The sequence below is a fragment of the Sphaerodactylus townsendi genome, linkage group LG01 (assembly GCF_021028975.2).
Source record: "Sphaerodactylus townsendi isolate TG3544 linkage group LG01, MPM_Stown_v2.3, whole genome shotgun sequence".
Classification (NCBI taxonomy): Eukaryota; Metazoa; Chordata; class Lepidosauria; order Squamata; family Sphaerodactylidae; genus Sphaerodactylus; species Sphaerodactylus townsendi.
In genome coordinates this window covers 18,365,136-18,381,355 of record NC_059425.1, presented here as the reverse complement: position 1 = coordinate 18,381,355, position 16,220 = coordinate 18,365,136, and the positions used below count along the sequence as shown (strand labels likewise).

Here is a 16,220-nt window from a genome sequence, read left to right as displayed (position 1 = left end):
TTCATGAGCTCAACGTGGACTATTATCTTGGCAGTTCTTAAAACAGCCTGTGGAATAAGCCAATGCTGCTGTTATTTTGTGAACAGGGGGAACTCCGGCTGAGAGAGTTTCCTAATTCCCTTTAGTAGAGATGAAATTCCTACCTCATAAGATAAGTAACTAGAGAGTTTGAGTTTGGATTTATATCCCCCCTTTCTCTCCTGCAGGAGACTCAAAGTGGCTTACAATCTCCTTGCCCTTCCCCCCTCACAACAAACACCCTGTGAGGTAGGTGGGGCTGAGAGAGCTCCGAAAAGCGGTGACTAGCCCAAGGTCACCCAGCTGGCGTGTGTGGGAGTGCACAGGCTAATTTGAATTCCCCAGACAAGCCTCCACAGCTCAGGCGGCAGAGCTGGGAATCAAACCCAGTTCCTCCAGATTAGATACACGAGCTCTTAACCTCCTCCGCCACTGCTGCTCCAGTCTTAAACAGTTGTATCTTTTCCTGTCACAATTTCTGCTGCAGAGCAGAACTGGAATTCCATGTGGTGGACACATGAAATCAGTCCCTCGGCCTACCAAGGTTGGTACTGCCCACTTACTGGCGGTGGTCTCCAGAGTCTCAGACACATTACCTGCTGCCTGGACCTTTTCGATTGGAGATGTCAGGGACCGAAACTTGGACCTTCTGTTTGCTAAGCGGATGTTCTACTATTGAGCCACAGCACTTCTTGCTTCTAGACATAATTGATAATTTCTGGGGTTTACAAGTACATTTCAGTGGTAACTCTGAGGTAAACACTGCTGGGAGAGCACATATTCCTGGCTATCCGAGTAGGCTGAACCTCGTCTTTCTGCATTTCTGCCTGAAATTTCTTGAGTTGGGTTGAGCAGTAGCCACACATTGGGCTTCTACACTGTGTGCTCAACTACATTCATGCCAGGCAGGTTTTCAGCTCTGCCCTTGGAAATACGTGGAGATTTTGGGAGCGGAGACTGAGGGGGTGAAATTTGGGAAGGGGAGGGATTTCAGTGGAGTTGATGCCATAGAATTTACCTTCCAAATCTGCCATTTTCTCCAGGTGAACTGAAGATCTGTTGCAATCCCAGAAGATCTCCAGCTACCACCAGGAGGTTGGCAAATCTACTGCAAGAGTGGCCCATTTGTGTGGAAAAGCTGTATTTTCATCTAATGTGCTTCTAGGGCAGTGGTTCTCAACCTTCCTAATGCCGTGACCCTTTAATACAGTTCCTCGTGTTGTGGTGACCCCCAACCATAAAATTATTTTCATTGCTACTTCATAACTGTGTTTTCCGATGGTCTTAGGCAACCCCTGTGAAAGGGTCGTTCAACCCCCAAAGGGGTCGCAACCCACAGGTTGAGAACTGCTGCTCTAGGGCAAAATTTCTGTTTATTCTGCAAGACTGTTTTCTTTCATTCTTGGTGCTAGTTTAAGGTGACCAGATTGTCACCTTTGTGAACCGGGACGGGCGGGTAGGCAGGTGGCCGCGCATGCACGCGCAGCCGCAGGAACACACGGCCTTCTGGCGCGCTCCCGTTTCCCGCCCTGTCACAGGGCGGGAAACGGGACCACCCCTGAAGGCCATGCGCTCCTGCGGCCACGCGCGCGGGAGGCTGCCACACTGCCTTGCGCCCCAGAAGGCAATGCAGCAGCCTTCCAAAAATCGGGACACTTGAAAAAACCTGCAGGATGCGGGACAAATTGTTTTAAGGCAGGACTGTCCCGCCAAAAGCGGGACGTCTGGTCAGCCTATACTAGTTGTCTTTCTAGTAATGGATGAATCCCTTTGCCACCAAAATCTGTGATTTTAGAGGGCAGCTCAAAGGGAAAGCTCCTTTCCTCGTTCTTTAGCTCCTACTCATTAGTTATTTCTGGGAAATTATTGTGTCTGCTCCAAACTAGGGTTGTCAACTCCAAATTAGGAAATTCCTGGGAGATGGAGCCTGGAAAGGGTGGGATGTGGAGTGGGGAGAAACCTCAGCAGGATATAATGCCACAGACTCCAAAGCAGCAATTTTTTCCAGGGGAAATTATCTTAGTTGTCTGGAGATCCACTGAAGTAGCAGGAGATCCCCAGGTGCCACGTGGTGGCTGCTAACCCTACCTCCAAACCCATCTTGCTCACTTATCTGTGCAGAGTCAAATTGTTCATTTTCAGAAGGAAATTTGGTGATGGTTTGTAAGACTGTGTGTCCCTTTCCGCACAAATCTTTTAAAACATTTGGAGGCAGGAAATAAAATGTTTTCTCCATGGAGTTCCGCATTGCTCTTCCCTCCTTACAGCCCCAAAACGTTTCAATTCCAGCCTCCAAATGTTTTAAATGAATCCCCTTTCAAAATGATTCTTTCGCCGAAACATTTACAATATGTCTTCATTTGTTGTGCAATCTGTTTACTACATTTTTCACGGCTCTGTGCTGTCCGCAAATGTCATCCTCGGCATCACTTATCGCATCACTGAGTTCACTCTGTTCCCCCTTGTTTGTTTATTACTAACATTTCTGTGTGCTTTTTTTAATTTGGGGGGGGATAAAATCTTTAAAGCATTGAGTTTGCAAGCTACGGAAAATATCAGCAAGAAGCACTGAAGTATCGATTAAGAAATAATTCCCAAACAATGGTGGCTAAGAATCATTTTGAGGGGGTGAGTGGTAAAGGGGGGGGGAGAATTGAAAACATTTTACAAACGTTTTAGGTGATTTCAGCGGAAAGTTTCTGTGTTTGATTGATTTTGCTTTTATTATCAGGAGTCCTAATCAGAGTGTTTAAATTGTGACTTTTACGGGTTTTATAACTGTTGCTTTTATTGTGTTTTTGGTAATGTTCCATCAGAGAGAAAGTTAGCCGACAAATGTTGTAAATCAATGTTTTAAATAAATAAATAATAAATAACTAAAATGGCTTATTTCATTTAAGTATTTATGCCCTGCTTTTCTCCCCAGTGGGGGCCCAAAGTAGCTTGCGGCATTAATTCTCCTCTCTTCCATTTGATTCTTACGAACAACCACCTTACAAGGTAGGTTCAGCTGAGAGACTGGCCGGAGGTAACTCAGCCAGCTTCCACGGCAGAGGGAGGATTTGAATCCACTTCTTCCAAGTCCCAGCCAGACACTCAAATTCCCACAAGACATTATCTCTGCCATGCGCTGTTTGTTTAGCTTAAGTATTGCGCATTTGCTGAATGATCTTTAGAAATGTTTTTGCTTTCCTCATTCATCACTACTTTTCTATTGTTGGCTCCTTTCCTTTGTTTTTATTGGCTTGTAAGTGTTCTGTGTGCACGGAAATGTAACAGCCAGCAGACTGACTTGCAAGTCCTGAAGCAAAATTTTGCCTTTGCCACAAACTCACCCGCTGGCCTTCGGCAAGCTGTTCTCTCTCAGTCTTCCATCTGTAAACTGGGAATATCGTACTGACCTACCTTGCAAGGGGGTTGTAAGCCTTACTGCGCTAACCTATAAGGAGTGTTTTGAACACCTAATACTAAATATTACGTAGTTTTTGTGCCTATTACTGTTTAAAAAAACCCTAATGATTATTTGCTTTTGTACAACACTTTCCATCAGTGTTGCCAATTCTGAGTTGGGAAATTCCTGGGAATTTGTGGATAGAGACTGAGGGGGGGGAGGCTTTGCGGGGGAGGGAGGGACACCTCAGTCAAGCATAATGCCAGAGGCCCCACCCTCCAAAGTTGCTCTGTTCTCCAGGAGGACTGGTCTCTCTCATCTGTAGATCAGCGGTGATTCCAGGAAACCGCCAGACCCCACCTAGAGACTGACAGCTTTAGGTTCAGCATTCAGACCACGTTACACCGAAGGCCTGTACCCACAATCCTTCCCACACTGACTAAACATGCCGAGGCAGTACAGAGTTTGCAGAGGCATAGCTACAAGGGGACCAGGGGGTGCGTGTTGCACTGGGCAAAAATTTCAGGTTTGTTTTTTGTATTTTTTAGTGTTTTTCAGTTTTTGGCCCACAGGGGGCGGATTTTTAGGCTAGCAGCCCCAAAATTTCAGGGAGTTTTCGGGGGACTCTCCTGATGATACCACCCAAGTTAGGTGAGGTTTGGTTCAGGGGGTCCAAAGTTATGGACTCCCAAAGGGGGTGCCCCCATTCCCCATTGTTTCCAATGTGAGCTAATAGGAGATGGGAGCTGCCCCTTTGAGAGTCCATAACTTTGGACCCCCTGAACCAAACTTCACCAACCCTGGCTGGTATCATCAGGAGAGTCTCCTAAAGATACCCTGAAATTTTGATGCTGCTAGCCTAAAAACTGCACCCCCTGCAGGCTGAAAACTGAAAAAACCACTAAAAATACCAAAAACACAAACGAACATGGGGGGGAGCAAAACTCCGATTTTAAACCGGGCTCCATTTCCCCTAGCTACGCCTCTTGAGTTGAGCATGCTGGCCCCTCCATGGGATAATGGTTGCTGTCTGGGGAGCATAAAGTGTCTTCATGGAAAGTGTTGACAATGTTTGGAAAGCAGATACTTCCTCCACAGGCTCGCGCTGTTCGGATGACTTGGCATTCACCCGGAGAGTGCTCATGCACTCTGTACCTGCTACATGTTTTTTCAATGCAAAGAGGCATCATGTATAGAAGGCTAAAGAATCTTATCGTGTGAGGCTGGCCAGTACTATAATCCCCAAATTGCAGGTAAAGGAGCTGATAGGGTTGCCTGGTTCCCTCTGGCGGGAGCCTGGGAAAAACAAGGACCTCAGGGAGGGCAGGCACAATGCCATAGAGTCCCCCCCCCCCCCAAGCACTCATGTTCTCAAGGGGAACGGATCTCTGTAGACTGGAGATCAGCTGTAATTCCAGGGGATTCCCTGGTCCCATCTGGAGCTGAGCCGAGAGATATGAACTCGGCAACAAAAGGGGCTAGAGAAATTCATTTCAGTGAAAGCTGGGAATTCAATTAACCCGATACAAGGATTGTTCTATCAAGATAACATTCAATTCAATTTCCCATCCAAAGCTGGCAATGCTATCCCGCCCGAGGATTAAGACCACAGGAAGGGGCTCGCCTGCCTGTCCCATCAATCAATGAAGATCGTTTGGTGGTTACAAGAGAGGAGGTCTTTTCAGTGGTGGCCCCACAGTTATGGGATGACCTCCTTAGAAAGGAGCAACTGACCCCTCACTTTCAATCTTTAGGAGACAGTTTTATTTAGAAACTGAGGCTCATTCCGCACATGCAGAATAATGCACTTTCAAATTGCTTTCAGTGCTCTTTGAAGCTGTGCGGAATGGCAAAATCCACTTGCAAACAGTTGTGAAAGTGGTTTGAAAACGCATTATTTTGCATGAGCGGAAGGGGCCTGAGTGAAGAACTCCTAAACCGTGATTTTAAATGTAGGTTTTATTTTTTTTAACGTAACATATTTTGTGTGTTTTATCAATTCACCTTGAGCTCCATAGAGAAGAAAGGTGGCGAAGAAATAAACAGAAAAAAAATATCTGCATCTGCCAAATGAGGTACTGAGTCAGAAGTTCGCATTAGTCCGATATCCGTCTCATATTTTATTGTAAGCTGTTTGGGGCAGGGCCATGTTTATTCGGCTTACACTGCCTTGTGTGGTACCATTATGAGGGTGCAGTTTAAATAGTGTAGTATGAAGTTACCGGGGTTGCCAGCCTCCAGGCGAGACCTGGAGATCTCCTTGAATTTCAACCGATTTATAGTTGATAGAGATCAGTTCCCCTAGAGCCATGGTGGTGAACTTTGGCACTCCAGATGTTATGGACTACAATTCCCACCAGCCTCTGCCAGCATGGCCAATTGGACTACAATATTATGGACTACAATTCCCATCAGCCCCATCAGCCCCTGCCACCAATGGTGGCAGCCCTTGCAACCTGTGGCTCTCCAGATGTCCATGGACTACAGTGGTGGCAGGGGCTGATGGGAATTGTAGTCCATGAACATCTGGAGAGCCACAGGTTGCAGACCCCTGATCTAGTCCAACCCCCTGCTCGAGGCAAAATCAGCCCGGAGCATCCCAGGCAAGTGTTTCTCTAGCGGCTGCTTGAAGACTGCTAGTGAGGGGGAGCCAGTGAGGGTATATACCCATAGAGCAGTGGTTCTCAACCTTCCTATTTCCGCGACCCTTTAATACAGTTCCTCATGTTGTGGTGACCCCCAACCCTAACGTTTATCCATTTTACAGATGGAGAGCACTGACGCAGAGAGTCTTAGGCGACCCCTGTGAAAGGGCCGTTCGACCCCCAAAGGGGTCCCGACCCCCAGGTTGAGAACCACTGCCATAGAGTCCACCCTCCAACACAGCCACTCTCTCCGGGAGAACTGGAACCGGGAGATCAGCTGTCATTCAGGAAAATCTTCAGGCTAGAGTTGACATGCAGAGAGACAAGAGCTTTCCTCAACAGTGCTGTGCTTGTGGAAGAGGAAGGAGAAGAGATTCTTGTTTTCCTTGCTTCATCTCCCCAGCCCACATAATTCAGCTGTGGTATTGTGACCCCGGGAATGATCTTCTCAGGGGCTGGAAGGGGCTGCAGAATCATGCATATGTTTGACAAATCCCAGGCTGGGCTTGGAGATCTGCAGACTGCAGGAATTGTTACTTATCTCCATACGCCCCAGATTAGTTCCCCAGGAGAAAACGGAGGCTTTGGAGGGTGGCCCTAAAGGCATTATATCCCGCTGAGGTCCCTCCATTCCCCAAATTCTGCCATCCCCAGGCCCCAACTGTAAATTTCCCAACCCTGACAATGTACATGGGAATTAGAGGCCTTTCGTGCACAGACTGGCAGGATACCACTCATTATCTTGGGGGACCAATAAGCCCATTCCCAGTTAGGGCTGCCAGGTCTTCTGGCAGGGCTGGTGGGGGAGGGTGGCCGGGTCCAGACTAGGAAATTCCTGGAGATTTGGAGGTGGAGCCTAGGGAGGGGTGGGATTTCAGTGGGGTACAACTAGTCTGGAGATGAGCTGTAATTCTGGGGGGATTCCCAGGTCCCACCTGGAGATTAGTATCCCTACTTCCAGATTACCCAGGGGCAGAGGAATAGCCACTCAGGCTGGAATGAAGAAGGAAAAGAGGGTGCAATTTTTCCTGGTTCTGGAAGCTCAGCTCCACTCGGGAAATGAGTTGATTTTTCCCCTAGTCCAGGGGTGTCCAACTCTGGCGCTTCAGATGTTCATGAACTACAGTTCCCATCAGCCCCTGCTGGCATGGCCTATTGGCCATGCTAGCAGGGGCTGATGGGAATTGTAGTCCATGAACATATGAAGCGCCAGAGTTGGACAATTGGCCATGCTAGCAAGGGCTAATGGGAATTGTAGTCCATGAACATCTGAAGTGCCAGAGTTGGACAACTGGCCATGCCAGCAGGGGCTGATGGGAACTGTAGTCCACGAACATCTGAAGTGCCAGAGTTGAACAATTGGCCATGCTAGCAGGGGCTGATGGGAATTGTAGTCCATGAATATCTGAAGCACCAGAGTTGGACAACTGGCCATGCCAGCAGGGGCTGATGGGAATTGTAGTCCATGAATATCTGAAGCGCCAGAGTTGGACAATTGGCCATTCCAGCAGGGGTTGATGGGAATTGTAGTAAATGAATATCTGAAGTGCCAGAGTTGGACACCTCTGCTCTAGTCCCTGCTGTCTCCTGTCCACTTACAGACACTGTTCCTCTGCACAGACTGTGTGACCTTGGAAATTATCTTTCCAGGAATCAGAAACGGCTGTAGGAACAGAGAGGAATCTGGGAAAACTTCTATACATGCACCCTTCACACACATCACATTGTGTCAGGATTTAATTACGACTTAGCATAATTAGTTGTAGGTGACTTGACAGATCCTAACCTGAGACCCCCAAAGAGCCACAACAGTTAAAAGTAATAAATGGTGATTTGATTAAATCAAAAAGATAGATGTATAGACCCTTAATAATCCGATTCAGTCCAAGGCAACTTCCTATGTGTGTGAACGTCAACAGCATAAATGCGTTATGTAGTTTACTATGTAGTAGAATGGCTTGATTTGATCAGATCTTGGCCAGGTTAGCACTCGAACTGGAGACCACCAAGAAAGTCTAGGGCTGCTATACAGAAGAAGGGAATGGCAAACCACCTTCAAATGTCTCTTGCCTTGAAAACCCTACAGGGTTGTTACAAGTCAGTTGTGACTTCTTGGCCCTTTCTGTCACCCTTTCACGATGACAAGTACATTAACAGCCATGAATGCCAGTTCAGTTGAGACCTTGATCATCTGACTCAGCCGATGGCAACTTCCTGTGTTCATATATACATGGACAGTCAACATCGTAAAGGCGTTGCATAGTTTAGCATGCCGTATTTAACAATAACAAATTCATTAATAACCATGAATGCCAATTCACTCGATAAGCAAAGAGGTTTGACGTTGGATTCTGTGAGCCGTTGCCCTGAAGGCCAAAGGTGGGACAGGCACATGTTTGTCCATTGATGTTAGGTGATAAAAACCAATACGTTGGGTGGCTTGTCTTGGGGAGCTCTGGGGCAGTTTGCCCCCATTCTGTTCCCCTGGTGTTGACCACAGCCCTTATATCCCCCACCTGGTTCTTACCTTCCCCGGACGGATGAGTTGCGTCAGCGTCAGGACGCATCACCTGCAAACAGATCGGAAAGAGATTCAGGTCAGAGACGAGAGAGCAATTCCCCACCCTCTATGGTTCAGTTCCGCACTCCTCCACATGAAGCCTGCTGGGTGACCCTGGGGCAGTCACAGTTCTCTCAGAACTCTCACAGCCCACGCAGAGGCAGGCAATGGCAAACCACCTCTGAGCATCTCTTGCCTTGAAAACTTCATGGGATCACCATAAGTCAGACATGATTCAACAGCACACACACACAGGGGAAGTCTGGTTTGCAGCTTTCTCTGACCTTCCTCTTTGGGGCCCGCTCCAAAATCACGTGTCCTCCTCTCTCTCCTCCCTCATGACTGTGAGCCAGGGTTGAAATCCAACGCATGTCACCAGCATGCAGGCGGGTTCACACAAGTGCCCTGCTAGTGACCGTTTTCATGGATTTTTAATAGGTTTGTGCATTTTAATAGGTTTCTATGAATTTTAATAGGCTTTTATGCATTTAACAGGCTTTTATGAATTTTAAACAGGTTTTATTGTTACAGCTTATCATTGTTGTTAGGTTATTTTTGTTTTATGTTGTCCCCTGCCCTGGGACATTCGAGTATAGGGTGGGATAGAAATACATTTTTTAAAAAGTAGCTATTATAGGCAGACACAGCTGGGGGACACAAAAGATAGAAATTTTATAGTAATGGCAGGGTGACAGGTGGTGAATCATAAGAACATAAGAAAGAGCCTGCTGGATCAGTCCAGAGTCCATCTAGTCCAGCACTCTGCTACTCACAATAGCCCACCAGGTGCCTTTGGGAGCTCACCTGCAGGATGTGAAAGCAATGGCCTTCTGCTGCTGCTGCTGTTCCCAAGCACCTGGTCTGCTAAGGCATTTGCAACCTCAGATCAAGAAGGATCAAGATTGGTAGCCAGAGATCGACTTCTCCTCCATAAATCTGTCCAAGCCCCTTTTAAAGCCCCCCTTTAAATCATCTTTGTGTGAGAGAGGTGATATGAATCTTCAACTGAAGGGGGTGAGCAAAGGGGGGCGGGTTTGGAGTGCAATTGTGAGAATTATGAATCCCAGTCACCAGAAGGGCACTTGTGTAAACCTGCATGTAACATTCAGAGTGTGTGTAAGTCTGTTCTTTGCCAGTGTGGTGTACTGGTTAAGAGCGGCGGACTCTAATCTGGTGAACTGGATTTGTTTCCCCATTCTTCCACAGGAGCCTGCTGGGTGACCTTGGGCTAGCCATAGTTCTTTCAGAACTCTCTCAGCCCCTCAGAACTCTCTCACCTGCCTCACAAGGTTTCTGTTGTGGGGAGAGAGGAAGGAAATAGTTTGTATGTTGCTTTGAAACTCCTCATGGTTGAGAAAAGTGCAGTGGTGGGATTAAGCAGATTCGCACCACTTCGGCAGAGCCAGTTGTTAAAATGATGCTTGTAAACAACCAGTTGTTATATTATTTGAATCCCACCACCGGAACCGGTTGTTAAATCATTTGAATCCCACCACAGGAAAAGTGGGATATAAATCCAAACTTGCCATCAAGTTGCTTCCGACTCATGGCAGCCCTATGAATGAATGACTTCCAAAGAGTCCTGGTTGTAACAGCCTCACGTATAGAACTTGCAAACGGAAGGTTGTGGCTTCCTTGATGGAGTCAATCCATCCCATGTTGGGTCATCCTTGTTTTCTACTGCCTTCATATACTGTGTATAATTTTTTTTGTTAAATACTCCAGTTTGGGACCAAATTGAACCAAATGTATAAATCATGTAAACTGAACTGATTTGGACAACGTGTCTGATTGTATATTACTTATTCTGGCTTTCAGAACCATTTTTCATCATATATATTTGCTTCTGTTAGCTACGGAGGAACTGTGGCACTTTGAAACCTTCCTTTCTGACCAAGGGAAGCCTTATTCAGTAGCTTCAGCCAGAGTGCTTTTGCGCTCAGTGTTTTGATCTGGGGAGATCTAGGATCAAATTCAGTGGAGTTCACCAGACAATATTAGATCAGTCCTTATCTTGACAGGATAGCGGGGAAGGGAGAGAATTATACCACCTGCGTTTCTTAGAGAAGACACAATCAAATTCTAATAAATAATCCAGCCAAGCTTCTAAGCAGACAGTGGCCATGTTTTTATGTCGAAATTGGCGAACCTAAGGACTAGAAACTTGCTCTCATTAAAAAGCAGAGATCTTTAGGGATCCAGATCTGTCTCCCTTACAGTTTTCTGCACACCTGCGGAATTGCAACAGACTCACCACTCAGGAGGGCCAGACCAAGAGAAAAGAAATCTTGCAAAGGGAAAAGTCTGGGCAATCCAAACAGAAATCTTTCCCCAAATTCCCCATCCTTTTGCGCCACCCCTCCCCTAGGAATTGCTCAGATTTTTTTGATAAGGGCATAAAGAGCTCTGCCGGATCACGCCGTCCAGCCCAGCATCCTGTTTCCAGCCAGATGCCTTTGAAAGTTCATAAACAAAACGTGAAAACGACATTCCCCCGTCCCCACCCACCCAGTTTATTCCTCTTTACGTGGAGTTTGCTTTTCCTAGGGCTTCGTCTAAGTCTTTTCTCAACGCCACCCCATCTTGGGGCTACGCATTCCATAAGCTGCTCATGTATCTCGTGCAGACTCCCCCTGACACCGCACGTATATGCTCCGCCACTGAGAGATCCCACATAGTGGCAGAGGAAATCTGGGCTGTCAGGATGGTAGGAAGAAGCATCTGTACTCTCGGAGCGAATGGACGGTCTCCAACACATGTCACAGCGCCAGTTCGCTGATACATGTTTCGCGAGCCAGGAAAGCGCAGCTGCGTGACCCTCAGGTGAAGGGCCTTTACCGAAAATGAGCCCACAGAGGCGGGGGGGGGGGGGATGTGTGACGGCCACCCTGTCTACGGTGGTGAATCAGAACGGATCGATTCACCGCTGCGCATGGGCTCCTGTGCCTGATGGGACATTCTGGGAAGAGAGGAAGGAAGGGAAAGGACACTCACTTGTCAGAAGCCACGTGGCAGTCCTTGTACAAGGAATATGTGATTGCATCCCCCCCCCCCCCACACACACACAGCCCCAACTGCAGGGATTGCTGCAAGGAACTAGTATAGCCTAGGGACTGTGACCTGGCTGTGACCCCAGAAGACCCAGGTTCAAATCTCTGCTGTGTCATGAGCTCACAGGAAGCCTGGACATGCCACGGTTATCTCCTGCCTCCTGTCTGTAACTCTGCGGGGGTGTTGTCAAGATTACCAGGACAATGTTACAACAATGTGATATTGTCACCCCCACACTCCCTCTCAGCAGCCAGAGCCACGCTCCTCTTCCAGCGTTAAATTGTCTCTGGCAACGACGGAAGGCGAAGCCAAAGGGAAACCCAGAAGAACAAGCGAGGACGGGAAGGGCTGGGAACGTTTCAAGGGAAAGTGAAGAACAAGCCCAGAGCAAATTGGATTAAACCCAGGAAAGGAGAGGAAAGATTCAACCTTTTCAGCTGCTGGCGACAAAAAGAGTGGCTGAGATTTCCTCTCTCTCTCTCTCTCTTTTTTGCCATGGGTTCGATCCTGCAGTGTGTTTCCAGGGCTGGAAGCTGGACCATAAGAAATAAAAGACCTCTGAGAGCGCACGGAGAACATTTCTACTAGTTCCTTTTGGACTCGAGAGTCGGTGCCTCCGGGGCGAATCACCGCCTGTTGGGTTTTGTGGCCGTACCCTCAAAAGGCTTTCCTAATGGGAAAGAGTGTGTCTGTGTGTGTGTGTCTCTCTCTCTCTCTGTGTGTGTGGCACCCCAGCTCACCAACCTCTGGCTACAACCCTGCTGATCTGGTGTGCCAAGAGAAGTGTGGCTGAACCATGTTTAGAGGGAGGTAATTTGAAGCCACTGATCTTTTCCGAGTACCCTAAAATCTTAGGGGTCTTTTAGAAGATAACACAACATTGGAAAGGGGGGTGGGGGTTTGGATAGTCTGGAGCAACTCCCATGTGGCAAAGAGCATAGCAGTGTCTGGTGGCAATAAAAGGGGGCAGTGAGGCATCGGAGCTGTGAATCATGCCAACCGCAGGACGCAACCCCCCCCCCCCGCCTGTTACTTTGGGCACACCACTGTGGCGAAGAGGCCCCTCCGGGAGGGGGGGACCACACCCCCTTGCCTGCAGCCCCACCGGTCCCTTTCAGCTGCCCCCCCCAAGTCCTCTTCGTGCCACACTCCTTTGGCTGCCAGCCGTGCCTTCTGCAGCTCCTCCCCGACCCCACCGCAAAAGTGTCCGCGGCCAGACCTCCCGGTGCCAGCTGGGCTCCCTTTCCGGCCCCACCGTGCCCCCTTGGAGGGAAGATGACCCTCCCCGCCACAGCTCGCTTCTGCCCCCACCCTGCCCACCCAGCGAGGCGGCTGCCAGGTGTCCCTCGATGCCAACCCCCTCCCCGCCCCGCGCTCGGTGCCCACCTACCGTAGCGGCGCAGCACAGGATCTGCAAGGTTGTTGCCAGGAGAAGCTGAAGGGCATTGCAGGCGGCAGCGCTCATGGTGCCAAGGCTGCGCGGCTGGGGCGGGGGCCGGCGGGCAGGGGCGTCCTCAGTATCCGTGCCCCCTGGCGCCGACCGCCCCCGGGCCCCCGGGCATTGTAATCCAGGCCAAGGGGGACGAGGCGAGCCGCCCCCCCTCCCAGCCTCGCCTCGCGCGCAGGAAACACTTTGCCAAACTTTTTGGGCAAGGGGGGTCGCCGTCGGCTCAGCAGCCCTCAATCCATCCACACCGGGGTGGGGGGCGCGGGACGAGACCCAGGCGGGCACGGACGGTCCCCCCAGATCGCGGGCAGCGCCCTCCGAGGCGGCGCCAGGGCAGTGCCCCTAGGCAAGGGCACCGGTGCCCACCGCGGTTCCCGCCGGGCTGTAATCCATGCTGGAGGCTCCGCGAGCGGGGGAAGGAGGGCGGCGGGAGGGAGGGAGGCGACAGGTGCGCCGCCGGGGTGCCCCCTGGGTGCCCCTGCCAGGAGCCGCCGGGGTGCCAGGCAGGGCCAGCCAGCGCAAAGTCACAGGCTCCGACTGGGAGAGCGACAGGCAGGAGCGGCGGGCCAAGAGCAGCCGGGGAGCCGAGCGGGCTCATGTGACCTGACAATCCCACCCTACGGAGGGGAGGGAGAGCCCGGCGGCTGGGAGCAGGATGGGGGGAGAGGCCACGGAGAGGGGGGAGGGAGAGCCAGCCTGGGGGCTGCTGCGGGGTGGGGAGAGACCCGGGCAGGGGGCTGAAGGGCTTTCCTCCAAGGAGATTCTGCAGGGAAGCCCGCGGGCTGGGCCCCAGGGCGCGTCTTCCTGGCGCTTTGGCATTCAGGGGTAGACTGCTCTTGCCCATGGAGGTTCCGCCTGGCTGCGAGGGCTTTTTTTTTTGCCGGAAAGTAACAGCTAACTTATAGCCACCCCGTTGGGTTTGCAGCGGAAGGGGCGTTTGGAGGTGTTTTGCCGTTGCCTGCCTCTGCATAGCGGCTCTGGTGTTCCTGGGAGGTCTCCCGGGCAAATAACGGTGCAGGGTTGACCCTGCTTGGCTTCTGGGATCCCACGTGATCAAATAGGCTATCTAGGTCAAGTGTTTTTATTATTATTATTATTTCATTTGCTAATAGCGCTTTCTGAAGAAGGCAAGAGAAATCCTTGCTGGGTCTGAGCCATGGTCTGCCCGCCATGCTGACTTTCAACAGTGGCCGGCCAGTGAAGGCAGCCCCAGTTGTTTTTCCCTGGTTGTTTGGTATCTAGAGATACACTGTCCTTGAACATGGAGGATCCAGTTAGCATTCGGAGCTAATAGTTATGTTCCTTTGGCAATGCTGGATCAGACCTCAGATCTATTAGACCGACTGACAAACTGCTAGGCAGGGGTATTCTGCTGCTGGACAAGAAGGCTCCATTTGGAAATCTGAGCTGACACCATCTTCTGTGTATTTGTCTGCAGTGGAAGGAAAATTGTGTGTGCCACTTGAGCTGTGGAGGCTTATCTGGTGAACTAGATTAGCTTGTGCACTCCAACACATGCCAGCTGGGTGACTTTGGGCTAGTCACAGTTCTTCGGAGCTCTCTCAGCCCCACCTACCTCACAGGGTGTCTATTGTGGGGACAGGAAGGGAAAGGAGTTGTAAGCCACCTTGAGTCTCCTTACAGGAAAGGGGGGGATATAAATCCAAATTCTTCTTCTTCTAAACTCAGCGGACTAAGGGCTGGGGAAAAAATATAAAGAGCTAGACGGGTCCAAATTCTCTTTTAAAGCCATCTAAGCCAGTGTATTCCACAGGCCTGTTATGTGCTGGCTGGGCAGTCGAAATGAGTTGTGATGATTTATTTCATCATTATGCAGCCCTTTCTCTGAAGATTCTAGGTGTCCACAGACAGTCCTTCCTTCTTTTATCCTCACAACAAGCCTGTGAGGTAGGCTGGACTCAGCGAATGAATGACCCAGGGTCATCTGGTGAGTTTCATGGCAGAAGCGTTTGCCCTTGGGTCTCCCCAGTTTACCTCTAATAGTCTAGCCCAGGGGTCTGTAACCTGCGGCTCTCCAGATGTTCATGCACTACAACTCCCATCAACCCCTGCCACCATGGCCAATGGGCTGATGGGAATTGTAGTCCATGAACATCTGGAGAGCCGCAGGTTGCAGACCCCTGGGCTAGCCACTAGTGATCACTCCCAGGCAAGGCAGTTTGAGTCAGCAAACCTTTCCCCCCCCCCTCCCCACACACGGACACACACGCACACACGCTCAGACCAATGATTTTTAGGAGTCCCTAAAAGAGCAGCTTGCCGTTTGAAAGAGGGCCATCCTGGATCATTCTGCACTGGAGAGGCAAAATTGGCAGAAAAGGTTTAAAGAAATGTTAAAGAGTCTTCTTGTATCATCTTAAAGACTTAGCAGATTGTGGCAGAGGTTCCGACTGCCATAAATCGGCGGCTTTTCAAGAGGCCTCAAGATTCCCTTTTCTTCTATGGCTGCCAAAGGGTAACACGGCTACCATTCTGGAATGCTTTTCCAGAAAGCCGCTCTGTGCCCGGCGTTGGCACTGGGGCATTCAGCTCCCTGGTCGCCTGCAGAAAAAGAATGCCCGACTTCCACAAGGTTCTGTCCTTGGCAGGTTCCAACTTCTGCCTGGCACAGATGCCAGCAAGGGGAGTCCCGGTTCAGGAATCTCACTCGAGGGAGGAAAAGTTGGTTTCCATACCCCTTTTCTCTACAATAAGGAGTCTCAAATCAGCTTTCAAATTCCTTCCCCTCCTCTCCCCACAACAGACACCTGGTGAAGTAACTGGGGTTGAGAGAGTTCTGAGAGAACAAAAGTAGCCCATGGTCACCCAGCAGGCTTCATGTGGAGGCGTCGGGAATCGAACCCAGTTCTCCAGTTTGGAGTCCACTTGGAAGCTATGCGCTTCCAAGCTTGCTTTTTGTTCCTCATTGGGCAAGAGCTTGATTTTTTGGCTGTGTGAAGACAACAGTGCCCTTGAACATATGCAGAGTGCCCACAAGGACTGCCTTGTGCATGTCTACATACATATATATTAACTTGATGAAAAATACCCTGTATCAGCTGAGCTGGTCAGTTTTTTTGCAGCTGACCTTGTGAAGCAGCTGCATTA

General features: G+C 49.8%; 1 protein-coding gene across 1 annotated transcript in view; it reads right to left on the bottom strand.

Moving 5' to 3' along the window:
- The window catches only part of VEGFB (vascular endothelial growth factor B), a 30,654-nt gene extending 17,006 nt beyond the window's left edge, over positions 1-13,648 (bottom strand). Inside the window, exons 1-2 of the mRNA XM_048512187.1 lie at positions 13,056-13,648; positions 8,582-8,624 (exon numbers count right to left, since the gene is read on the bottom strand). Of these exons, the coding sequence (XP_048368144.1) occupies positions 8,582-8,624; positions 13,056-13,130 (118 nt within the window). The 5' untranslated portion in view covers positions 13,131-13,648. The remainder of the gene's footprint in view (positions 1-8,581; positions 8,625-13,055) is intronic.
- Between the last annotated feature and the right edge of the window lie 2,572 nt (positions 13,649-16,220).